This window comes from Ostrea edulis, chromosome 2, assembly GCF_947568905.1.
Source record: "Ostrea edulis chromosome 2, xbOstEdul1.1, whole genome shotgun sequence".
NCBI lineage: Eukaryota > Metazoa > Mollusca > Bivalvia > Ostreida > Ostreidae > Ostrea > Ostrea edulis.
The window spans coordinates 83177466-83190326 of record NC_079165.1 but is presented as its reverse complement, the minus strand read 5'-3'; the positions used below and the strand labels follow the sequence as shown (position 1 = coordinate 83190326).

Here is a 12861-nt window from a genome sequence, read left to right as displayed (position 1 = left end):
TAAAACGAGCCTACGACGATTCCTGATGTCTCACAACAGCAAATATTACCGTAAAAAAGTTTGTAAAGAGATGACTGCTTCTTGTTTTGTTCTCTTTTCTTTTAGTTGAAATCATTTGCCAATACATTGGTAGAAAATTCCCAATTAGTTCGATTTTGACGCTATTTTTCCCAATTGAATGGGTACCGGTACCAGTGGGTAGAAAAAAAATCGCTGCAAGACATACAGTAAAACACGCTTACAGCAAACTGCTGGGGATAAACAAGTGTAATTCGTTACAAACAATAAGTTCATAATATGTTTTAATACTACAGAGGATGTAAATCACTTCACTGTAGGCATGAATTCGATATAAGCGTTTTTTGCTGTAGCCAAGTTCTACTGTGCACACACTTATTAACGTCCAATATGATCTGGAAAGTCAAAGCATCAATAAAGTTTGCCTGATTAAGGAACCAAAGAGAATGACCAGTTACACCCTAAATAAACCCAGAGTATCTAAAGCTGTAAATATACTGAGTGCTCTAACTATTAACATCAATGTAAAAATATTTCAAACCTTTGCTGAGATTTGATTGGTCCCGTGTTTGATTGGTCCCGTGTTTGAATGATAAACTTACTGTGCTGGGATTGGTTAAGTTTCTAACTTACTGTGTTGGGATTGGTTAAGTTTCTAGCGTCTGTTAGCCAGCTACTCAGGTGGTTGTACGTGCTTCGTCTAGATAAATAATGCAAAGTTATATTTAATGGTGCATCAAATAATGTTTAAATTTCCAATTTTCTTTTCCATTAATATCTTTACCAATTGAAATGATGGTCATTTCCTCATGAATGTGAATATGAATACTAAAAAATATAGTACGACTATCTTAACGGCTGAAAATTCCTACAGAAATGAGAGTAAAATGTAAATATATAAAAACAAATTTCATTTTAATAAATGCATAAGGGAATGAACTGCAACGCTTCAGACCCGCCTACTTTTCATGAAGTGTTAATGTGCTTCAGGAAGTACGCTGGCAACAAGTGTCACAGTTCATGCTCTCATGAATTTTTCAAATATGAAATTCATTTCTTAAATATACAATGCAAGTTATGAATGAATCAACATCAATCTCTAACCTACCAATCAATCCATCATATCTAACATACTTTTATCCATTTTGACCAACAGGCCTAAATCAAAATTATTGTTATTTCCCCTTTTTGATAGACTACACTGAATAAAATAAATACAGTTGAACTTTATACCTCAAATACTATGAATATGTAAAAATGAGTTGGAAGTACCAACTACATTTTCTTTATGTATATCAACCTCAGTGTATCAAACCCTCCGATATCTTGAGCTTTTTCTCAGCCCCATTGCGTTCAAGGTAATGAAGTTTAACTGTAGTTGTAATCTACCTTGTAATATCATAGACCATTAATGCCCCTGCCGCTCCTCGATAGTAGCTCCTTGTCACAGCTCGAAATCGTTCCTGTCCTGCAGTGTCCCAAATCTGTAACTTGATTTTCTGTCCAGAAACTTCTATAATTCTGCAGCAAAAAAGTTCTTATAACTATTAATAAAAGACAAAGCAGAATTTACTTTAAGATTTCAGACTCTTAGCAGAAAAAATGTATACAAAATAAAGTTTACCTAGTTCCAAATTCCACTCCTATTGTGTGAGGACAATCTGCCATGACTGAAATTACCAACAAGTAAACACTTAATTAGTCTTTTCAGAGAGCAGGTACATATCATTCATTAATTTACCCCTAAAACTGATCTATTGTTAATTTTTAAAGATGCATGAAAGTATTCCAAATAGAGATCTTTCGAAAATATAGTTTAAATTTTTTTAATTTGTGAAGTCTAATGCATCATTCAAGAGGCAAGTTAAAATTTGTATGTGGTGTGTTAAATAAGATTGCCAAATATATCTAAAGCAACCAGGAGACCCCTTTCACTGAAAGTTCCACCAGCCCACAATAAAATCAGGGGACCACAAGTCATTATTCAGAAACAGTAAATAATGAGAATTTCTTTGTATCTATTCAACTCTCTTCATAATATTTTATTCTTTATTATATAATATTCATTTCTATGATTGCAAAACTAAAAAACAAAAACCAAACACTAAAAATCTTGCTTGTACATGTGAAAATGACAAAATTAAATCAGAAAAATTATAGTTGGTACCAAATGATGAAAATTGAACTCCATGAAAATATGTGATTCCATAGTTCTTGTCTGATAAAATTTATTAACCCTATTTAAAGGTCATATGAAACGATATCCGGAAGAAATTGAGTTATGTATGAAAATTCATTAATCAAGGTTTATTAAACAAGAATTCATTTTTAATTTTTTTATTCAATGCATTATAATGTCATAACAGCTGATCAAATATACTCGATCACGAAAATGATCTTTGATGATCGCAGCTTATCTCCCTTGCTGATGACGTCAAAAAGACCCACTGTGATGTAAACAACCATAGACTTATAACATGGTATAACGAAGTATTAACTGCATAGCTTTTAAAAATGCCAAAGTGTGCTGCATTTAATTGTACTACATGTACACGTATTAGGTCATAGAAGAGGGTGCATATGTACCTTTTCCCAAGGGATACCAGATTTAAAAGAAAAAAAAACATATGGATACAAAATCTCCGACGCAATGAATTTGTTGCCATGAAAACTGTACTTCAGCACTAGGGATGAAACGATACAGTACATTCTTGATTCGATTCGATACTTTAGTCTCGATTCCATGATTTTCGATTCGATACAATAGCATGTACCAAATTCTTTATAATGCTAAGATTTTCCTTTGTTTCGTTGTATTTATTGCTCTCTGCAAATAAATTCTACATAATATAAAAGCGTTTAACATAAAGCAACACTCTTATCACTTGTCCTAAAGCCGAAATGTCGCCATACCCAGGATTTAAACATTGGGGGTGCATTTTTCAACTCAACGGCGTCCATTTTGATACAGCAAAGTTTACTCGTATGTTGATTGGGCAATTTTCAATTCCATTGGCTAACCAGAAACCGTGTTATCAAGAGCAATGTGTGCTATGATTTTAGAACTGTATCAAACCGAAACAGACCCCGAATAAATCGAACATCGAATCGAGACCACTACATCGCGATTCGGCCACATCGAGATGCATTGTTTCACCTCTATTCAGCACATACGTCGGTAGCCAAACAATGTGGACACAAATAGATCAATTTAAAATCAGACGCTGTGTCAATCATTTTTTTATTTTCCAAAGACTGAGACAAATCAAAATAGAAATTAAAGTCAACCGCTTATATACGTAGTTAAAGCGAAGACACTGGAAGTATGTATTACTAAATTACACAAAGGTTGGTTATCATTATAATCACAAAAACACATTCCATCAATGAACGTGAACTTTGAATAAAACTACTCAAAATTATATTCTATTTTCTCTACATTACAAACTCTATCAGTCAATGATATTCGAATAGTTTCATGTTTATTAGGTGTATACGTGTAAAATAGCTACACTAGTATCCCAAAAATATGTAACTTTTATTTTCTTATTATCAATTATAAGATCTAGTTGAATAAAAATTGTAGATAAACCTTTCGTTCCGAAATTCAAAAAGAAAATCATGAAGTATTATTCAGAAATTATAACTTATATTCCATATACTATATCAGTACTGATAACTGAACATACTTATTAAAAAATTTAATGAACATTTTTTTGTTTATTGAAATAATATTTGAACAGCGGGGATGTAAATAGAGAAAGTAAATTACCTGCTATAGAATTAAATGCAAGCCATTTTTATATATAACTTACGATTGTAAAATATAGAAGCCCCCCCCCCCCCCCCCCCCTAAAAACAACAATTTGTGAATTTTAAACTTAAATTGGGGCACACGAAGAAACACTAGATGATTATGAAGAACCGTGCGCTGGTACAACAGATGGCATCCATCATACATTTGAAACATTTAGGACATTCTACACCTACAAGAATATTTTAGCGCTATTTCAATATTGTGGTTATTCGTATGAAAAGGAAAATGGGATAACCATTACAGTTTTTAGACTATTTTTATTACGATAAATCATAAATGAAATGTACACAAGTTCATATAACTTCTAATCTTTTTAAAATGATAGTTAAACTTCAGTATCTGTGATGGTATGGGGTCTTGTCGGAAATCTACAGGCATCTGATGTATGGAGAGTACTACCCCCTCCCCATTCTGATTTTTTTTTCCCGGCAATAATTTCTCCAAAATATGTGGATTCCCTGTCTAACCCATCCCGACTTCGATTTATGTAATTGTTTGACTTTCCCACTTTTTGTAAGATTTAGAGATTGGCCTTCTACTGGCTTTATTATTACCGGTAATCTCTAAAGCCTAAAAAAAGTCAGAAAGAGGGGGGAGAGTAGTAGCCATACTTCAGGTGCCTGTGCAGTGTTGACTTCTTCTGTTGAAGAACGTTATTCGCTTCCCGTGCATCATTCCTGACTGGTTTAAATTGATATGGTTGAACCAAAAAATCGGGCAGTTCATCAGAAACAGAAATTAGTCCATATCCATTAAATGTAGTGAGATACTTCGTTGAGCAAAATGGTAGGCACTACACTATTTTCATTGCGTTGTTTACATCGATGGGTCGTTGTGACGTCACGAACACACAGAATCAAGAACAATAAGCAGATAACAAATTCATTCCATGTACAACTTTACTTCTTATCAATCCAAAGTCAATAATTTTTTTTATTAAACGCTATTTGACTTTCATTTATACCTATCTTTATGCTTATAAAGTAAAATACCACTGTTAGAAATCGTTTCATATGACCTTTAAAGGAAATTCGTAAACACTGTTGTTAACGGATGAGTAAAACATATCATTATGTTTTCAACATTTGAGACTGGGGACACTATAATGATGCCACCTTTCCAGACCTGCCTACAATGGACAATGAGAGGTGTCAACTAAATGTTTATTTTGGTGAAATTTCAGAAGCAAATATTTAAAGCATGTCATCCCTAGGAAGGACTTTTCCTCTGTCATATATTTTTTTGGACACAAGAAAATACCCTTTTACAGTGCGCACTGCAATAAGGCATTGTTAGTAAGCCTAACATGCATTGAAATAATTCTTAATTTCAATCAATGTCCCATCAGAGTCTGCAGATTCAATGCCATCTTTGTTTGCTCTGATCTTCTGATTTACATTAATAGTAGATAGTGTTGTAAAACTGGACCAAAGTTACAATTGATTATCGAATTTAATCAGTGTCTTACAATCGATTAAATAATTGATAATTTGAACTTCCATTTACAGTTGCATTCAATAAGCACATGTACACTATATAATATCCATTCTGATTAAATGATATCCTAATGAATAGATAAAAACTAAATTAAATGTCTTTACCATCCTTTATCTTTTATAAATTCATTGAACATCATCGAAAAATTTGAACATTTGATACCTTCGTTGTCCTCGGAACTTCAGTTTGATAAGTTTTATTATGAAATTGGAGGTTACTATTTTCCTACACAAAATAAAGTTAAACATAGTTTTAAAAATTGTTGAAAAGACTATTCAGCGAAAAATTTCACGACATGTGACCTTAAACTTCCTTTAATACGACTTTTTCGATACTTCAAATGTAGATTACTGTTGCTAAGTGGCCCTTAGCCCATTTTCCTAAATTGAAAAAGGTCCATACTTTCAGCCTGGTTGCCTAAGGGTATGGAAAACTGGAAACAGATCGACATCGTTTTCACCAGCCATTATCACACAAATTAGACTTACGGCCCTTGATAATACTAAAATTTCTACGGGTTCCGTATACTTAATCATTTCCGGAATAGTCAGCAAAAATCTATGTCAAGAATTTATAATTGAATGTCACTTTGTATGGTAACAACACTATTACTAGATCGTATTGATACTTGAAAGTAAGTCATTCATAAAAATTTTAGCACTTTTTCTTCTTTTTCTTCTTTTCAAATGAAACACAAAGAGATGTACTTCACAGGTGTTTTTCTCGGTTGTATGGGATATATTTACTCTCGCTAGAGAGGGATAATCGCGTTTTAGCAAGAATATCTCGCTATATAGGGGAAGCATTCCCAACCTGTTCGAGGCAAATTAATTTAAATCATCTAATATTTTAAAGAAATACCCCTGCCAGTTCCTGGGGTTGTTTTGTTAAACTTACACTTTTTCTCTGTAAATTGGTGAAGAAGGCAGGATTTCCCAACACCCATATCCCCAATGATGATGTATTTGAATATATAAGAGTAATTGTAAGGGCCAGCTGCCATGGTTACACTCGTTGACTCCTGCACAAGAAGGAGGAAGGAAATTAGTTCATAGAAAATTGGTATAAATAAAAACATAATAGAATATGTAAAAACAAGCAAATTTTGCGTTATTAGACAATGTTGACGACTGAATTTTGTTTGACCACTCCCGACAGTTGATACAAGGTCCCCTTAAAAAAAATTTAAACCCTCAATTTTGGATTAACATTTTCCCATTCATTTGCAATACCGGTTACTTAAAGCATCTCTCGATAATGTATAATATATAGGAATACTTATGTAATTCAGCTGTGAGGTAATCAACAACTGCTGAAGTGTAAACAGATAAAATGTCATAAGGGGGTGGTCAGGTTTTACTTTTGGGGATACTGACTTAGTGATTAAAATTCTTCAGATTCAGAAATATTACGGCATAAAAAGTTTTTGATGAAGAGGCTCTTGTAACTCTAAGATCGTTATTTTTTCTTCATATACCTCCTCTAATCTTCGTTTTGATGTAAGGACACAATGTTGTGAATCAGCAACAGCAAGATGGCGAATTCTGCGTAAGCAGCGCCCCCTGTGAAAGACATCAAAAGTTTGTCTTTCGATCCCGATTTGAATTCAGAATGTGAGAGGAATCTGATTTTCTTTCAGACACTATCCGTGGCGTATCCAGGTTAACAAGCAATTAATTATAACAATATAAATACATAAAATAAATAACAATCAATCAGAAGTACTATTACTGTCAGAGTTCACATTTCTGCATAATTGGCATCAAGATAACTACTGCTTCTAAAGCACATTCAATCTTAAATATATCAATTTCAATTCATTTATTGATTCACGAAGCATGTTGGCATGCATGCAACCATGTTACACAATACAATATATAATTATATAATGGTAATCAAGTAAATACTAACAGCTCATATACGTATATGTAAATAAGTGTATATACATGTATATATGTGTAATATAATAGTGTTGTATGTCGTGCCCCTTGACGCCCTAATTTGGAAATTAAGAATTCTATTCTATTGTATTTGACATGTACATGTGACGTTGAACTGTATACATATGAAATTTAATATTGCATATAACATTAGTATGATTATAGCACTTTACTTTTGTTTTGCAAATTCAAAACATTCACGTCAAAATTCACATAACCTTCTAGCATGAACTACATTGACAGGGCTGCATCTAGTACTCTGCAATGGTTCTCCTTTGATACATATGTATATCATCATTTGAAATTGTAGATGTTCAAAGGCCGATATTTCTTTCTTATATTTTTATATATAAAGCAGTCATTTAAAAAATGTAACTCATCTTCAACAGTAGTTTAATGTACAAAACTGGCAAAAACGACATTCTTTTGGAATACGTAGTTTTGAATATCTACCAGTTTCAGTTTATAAAGGGTGGGCAGATATTCTTATCTTCGTTAATTTAGAGCGCACTACTTTCACAATTGGAAATTTGAAATAGTCTTGTAATTCATTGTAATCCATATATCATCACTGGTGATGAACTATATGTCTCCAATTTTGAAGAATACAGATTGTCATTCTAATTACTTTCCTCACATTTATGTCTTCTGTTTTGTAGTATCAAAAGATTATTGTGTCTAGTGAAGATTTTCATAACTTCATTAATAATCAACACAACATCATTATAGTTGAATTCCTTCCGGAATGAATGGAAAAATAAATAATATCATACAGAGGTAGAGAGAGAACAATGTAATAAAGGAATGGATCCAGAAAAAAGAATTCAAAGGGGGGGGGGTGCGAATAAAGTATATACTGCCCAAAACAGGGACGTGTCCCAAAAATGACCATTTTGTTGAGGGGGGGGGGGACCAATCAAGGGAAAAAAACCAATCAAGCACAAGGGATGCAAACTTAATCACGCCCCTAGACCCGCCACTGATATATTTCAAATGATTTACGTAAAAAGTTGAAGATAATGAACAGTGATCAATCTCATGAACTGTATAAAAATTCAGTTCTGCCCATTATATAATGTAACGTGAGGAAAAGTAAAGTAAAGTAAAGTAAATTTTATTTAAAGTCGGCACTATATACATTCAACGTGTCAAACACAAGCTCTGTAGAGCTTTTTAACCGACTATCACATTCAAGTATATCAAGGACAAAGACACATAGCATGCATGTACACATATACACAGACATATCACAGATTAACAAAAGAATACAAAATAAAAGAAAACTTTCATGCAAGAATATACAGATTACGAAAGCATAAGACTACAAGGAAGAAATAAAATACTATAAAATGAGGAAGCCTGGCAAAATCCCGCGTTGTTTGAAGGTTTGGTTCCGCAGGTCGGGAGTTCAACCCCGGGTTGGGGCGAAAGTGGGTGTTTTATATATATATATGTGTGTGTGTGTGTGTGTGTGTGTGTGTGTGTGTGTGTGTGCATTACATTGCAATTCAATAGCTACACGGATAATGAATATATAAATCCACCAATATGATGACACCTGTATATCGATGTCATAAGAGCCAGTCAGTCTCTTACCTTGTAAAGAAAAAAATAATAGTACTTGAGGATTGGGAAGCAATCATATAAGCATTGTCCTCCTCGTGATTAGTGTATATCATAATTATATTAAGCTGCCTACACGCAGAAGTCATTAAAAGCCGGCCGCTACGTAGGATAATTATACATTCACCTTTTATTTTGGTCTATGGGTATTCGTGTACCCAAGTATACATGTAAATACAATGAAAAAAGATTTTACAATGTCAGAAACACGGTACATGTATGTGATTCCTATAATAAGGTTTTTTTTTTTTTTTTTTTTTATAAATACACACAAATAATACAGGATATCCTTGTTCTCATAAACCAAAAAATAAGCTGATCTTTACAATTCAGGTTATCAAAATTAGAGCAATTTCCCCATATAAATTACATGATATTATCCCGTGGGGATCCGGGTTAGAATAGGCCCTTAGTACCCATTGCTTGTCGGAAGACTAAATGGGGCGGTCCTTCGGATGAGACCGCAAAAACCGGGGCCCCGTGTCAAAGCAGGTGTGGCACAATAAAGATCCCTCTCTGCTCAAAGGCCGTCAACGCCGAAGATAGACCTAAATTTTGCATCCCTTCACCAGCAATTAACGGTGACGTCTCCATATGGATGAAAAAATTCCCGAGAGGGACGTTATACAATTTCCAATCAAATCAATCATGACATTGATTTACTTCTTTCTAGTTCTAGGCCTTTCAAATGCTGTTTGTCCAATCAGCCGCGCGCGTTGAACTTACATTAATGAGCTTTATTAAGTTTTTTTTAAGCATTGTTGAATCATTTTATTTCGAAAGAAAAGATGAAGATAATGAACAGTGATACATCTCATACAAAATCAAGAGTTGGGCAAACACGACTCCTGGACATACCAGAGGTGGGATCCGTAGTGAAAATCAATGTGTAAAAAATGGTCCGAGTTATGGGCCTTGGACTGGTTTTTTGTTGTTGTTTGTTTTTGGTTATCGAATTGTAAATATTATGTTAACTTTTATTAATGGGATACAAATCGAGTTTGAGTTTAGACTTTGTTAACTTTTATTTCAAATTCAGGTATATGGACCTTGAACTTAGCAAATAATGTTTATTATTATACTTAGAATTTTTATTTACCTCTCACTTGTAACAAAATGAGAATGAGATTGATATAAGCCTTTAGGCTTGTTTCTCAGTCTAAATTATAAGACAATGTTTTCAAACATTAATATCAAATTATTTATGAATAAATATTGTTTATGCTAGATAATGCCACAAAGTGGGAGCCTTTTGTGACGCTTGCCATCAAAATGATATCTACATGTAGTTAGCTCATAGGTTTAAGTTCATTTTATTCACTTAGATTACATGTACAGAAATACCATTAAATTTAAATTAAGCTGACATGTGTGTAGGTAGGTAAGAGACTTTTGTAGAGGTTGAGGAAGATGCGATATCCATTAAAATTTCCTATTAAATAACGAATATAGCATTTGTTGCTGCTCGATTTCTGTGATGCATAGAGTTTATAAGATATTTCATAGAATATACAAGATATCTTATAAACTATATGAGATATTTCTTGTATATTAAACAAGATATCTTATGAATTTTATGAGATACTAAACTTTCTTTAAAAAGATATCTAATAAAAGTTATAAAATATCTTAATATCTTATAAAGTTTAAGATATCTTATCTTTTATAAGATATCTTATAAAGAAAAAATATGAAATATCTCACATCTTTTATAAGATATCTTAAAAAGGATATAAGATATCTCATAATCTTATAACTTTTATAATGTATTTTATAAAATTTATGAGATATCTTTAAAGAGGAATGAATATAAAAACGGCGTGCCGTATGAGACGCATGCAATTGCGTGTATTCGTGCACGTGTTAACCGGGGTACATGTCTGTATTGGTGTCTTGTGAACACAAGAAAACGTTGTATGGCCATGTTCACTGTGTGGGCGTGTTACGTCACGGTGCCCATTTCGAAGAAAAGCAAAGGTTTATTACTGAAAACCCATTGGAAAATAGACTTATTGGTTGTGGCAAGAAAATGTGAGGTTACCTCACCAATATCTGAAAGGTGTTATTTTCTTCATCAAAGACAGACAAGTCATCAATTCTTTTTGTATGTGAAGATTAACAAAAAATAAGATTGACTGATTGATTTTATATTGTTTAACGTCTCTCTCGAGAATTGTTCATTCATATGGAGACGTCACCATTGCCGGTGAAGGGCTGCAAAATTTAGGCCTATGCTCGGCGCTTACGGTCTATCTTTATCTTGCCATACCTGCTGTGACACGGGACCTCGGTTTTTGAGGTCTCATCCGACGGACCGCCCCATTTAGTCGCCTCTTCCGACAAGCAAGGTGTATTAAGGACCTATTCTAATCCGGATCCCCACGTAATAATTGTAAATAATTTTCTTATAACTAAGTTCATTTCTGTAACAACGTTCTTTTTTGTATATATTTTTATTATCATTATTGGTTTTGGTGTTCAGTTTGTTGAATTTTGTCATTGAATACATGATTTTTTTAAAACCCGGAATACATCACACAAAGATACTGATCTGCTTGTAAAAGAACAAGGAAACGTCCAATCAGATAGCAGGTTCTAAGGACAAAACAGGGAAGGATGGGAGAGGATAATTATCCCACTGTCTTCCTTTTCTTTCCACCCCCTTCTCCCTCTTGTTTTTTTTTTTTAATTTTTATATCTAAATATTTTTTCTTTTGCAAATTTATATGTATATAACTTGTATACCGTGAGGAAAAAATAAAATAAAAATGAAGCAACGTAACAAACGATTGACATTATGCTTTATTGATATTGTGCCCCATAATCTCGAACCTATATGTGTATGGAGCGCCGTTTCATTTATTATTTATTGCTTATTGATTGATATCAATAAAAAAAATTACGAATAGTTTATGTCAATGAATTCATTTTTTTATGCCAACAAAATCGAATTCATGTTATCAAGAATTATCTATTGATGTTAATAAATGAGCAATGAATAGTTAAACAGTGCCCCATAAAACGGACACGAACCACCCCATACCCCTCAAATAAAAATATATTGGAATTAATAAACGACCACACTCATTCATTTGCCTTTCCGAAACTAATGACAAAAATAGAACCCAAATTAAGAGAGGACTGTGATTTCCAATTTCCTACCCATAGTCAACTAATAACGAAAAAATAAGGAAGAAAGGCGACAATATCTTTGTAATTGCAGGAACCTAGGGTCGGGTTTTTCATTAAGTAATTTATCTAGGTACCTAGGAGAATGGGAATAAAGTAATGTCAGTGTTTAACCCAATAGTTAATGAAATCATGGATCTAATATCGGCGGGAAAACCGACAATTACGTGTGCGAGCAAATGCAGTGACATATGCGTAGATGGTGAGATTATTAAATCTGGTTGGGAATAGAAATGTAATAAAATTGACAATAAGAGATGAAACACTCCGTTAATCAAATTATATTGCTAATAAATACTGTGGCGCCCTCCGAGGTCGCCGGCACGTACCCGTATCATTGTAACGCCCGTCAGAAGACTCGTATGTTTATTCTTCATATTGAAAATAAGAGGAATAAAAAAAAATCTTCCGTCAAAACACGTCTAATTGAAAACTTTAATCTGGAAAGCGATAGAACTGCCTTGTCAACCCGCATCTCCCCTCACAATCATCTGAAATGGATTTAGGAAACATTTTCAATATCTTAATCACTTAAATCCAAAATTGACATCAAATAACAATTAATAATTGATTTTTTACAAAGACACTTTGATTAATGGCTTCCACTTTCCCTTGATTGAAAAATCTAATTTTCTTGTCAAGATTCGAAAACACGATAATGTAATTCATTTAAGTTACAATATTCACAGAAATGTCTTATATCATGCGTTATCTTCCTACGACTGACGGAGAGTCAATTTTGTAATTATGCTGTGCTCATAATTATGACGAACGCCG

The 12861-nt window shown here is 33.2% G+C and overlaps 1 protein-coding gene across 1 annotated transcript in view; it reads right to left on the bottom strand.

Moving 5' to 3' along the window:
* Positions 1-6910, bottom strand: part of LOC125679605 (ras-related protein Rab-14) — a 12519-nt gene extending 5609 nt beyond the window's left edge. Inside the window, exons 1-5 of the mRNA XM_048918924.2 lie at positions 6810-6910; positions 6230-6353; positions 1643-1688; positions 1408-1539; positions 652-718 (exon numbers count right to left, since the gene is read on the bottom strand). Coding sequence (XP_048774881.1) covers positions 652-718; positions 1408-1539; positions 1643-1688; positions 6230-6335 — 351 coding nt within the window. The 5' untranslated portion in view covers positions 6336-6353; positions 6810-6910. The remainder of the gene's footprint in view (positions 1-651; positions 719-1407; positions 1540-1642; positions 1689-6229; positions 6354-6809) is intronic.
* Positions 6911-12861: the final 5951 nt, after the last annotated feature.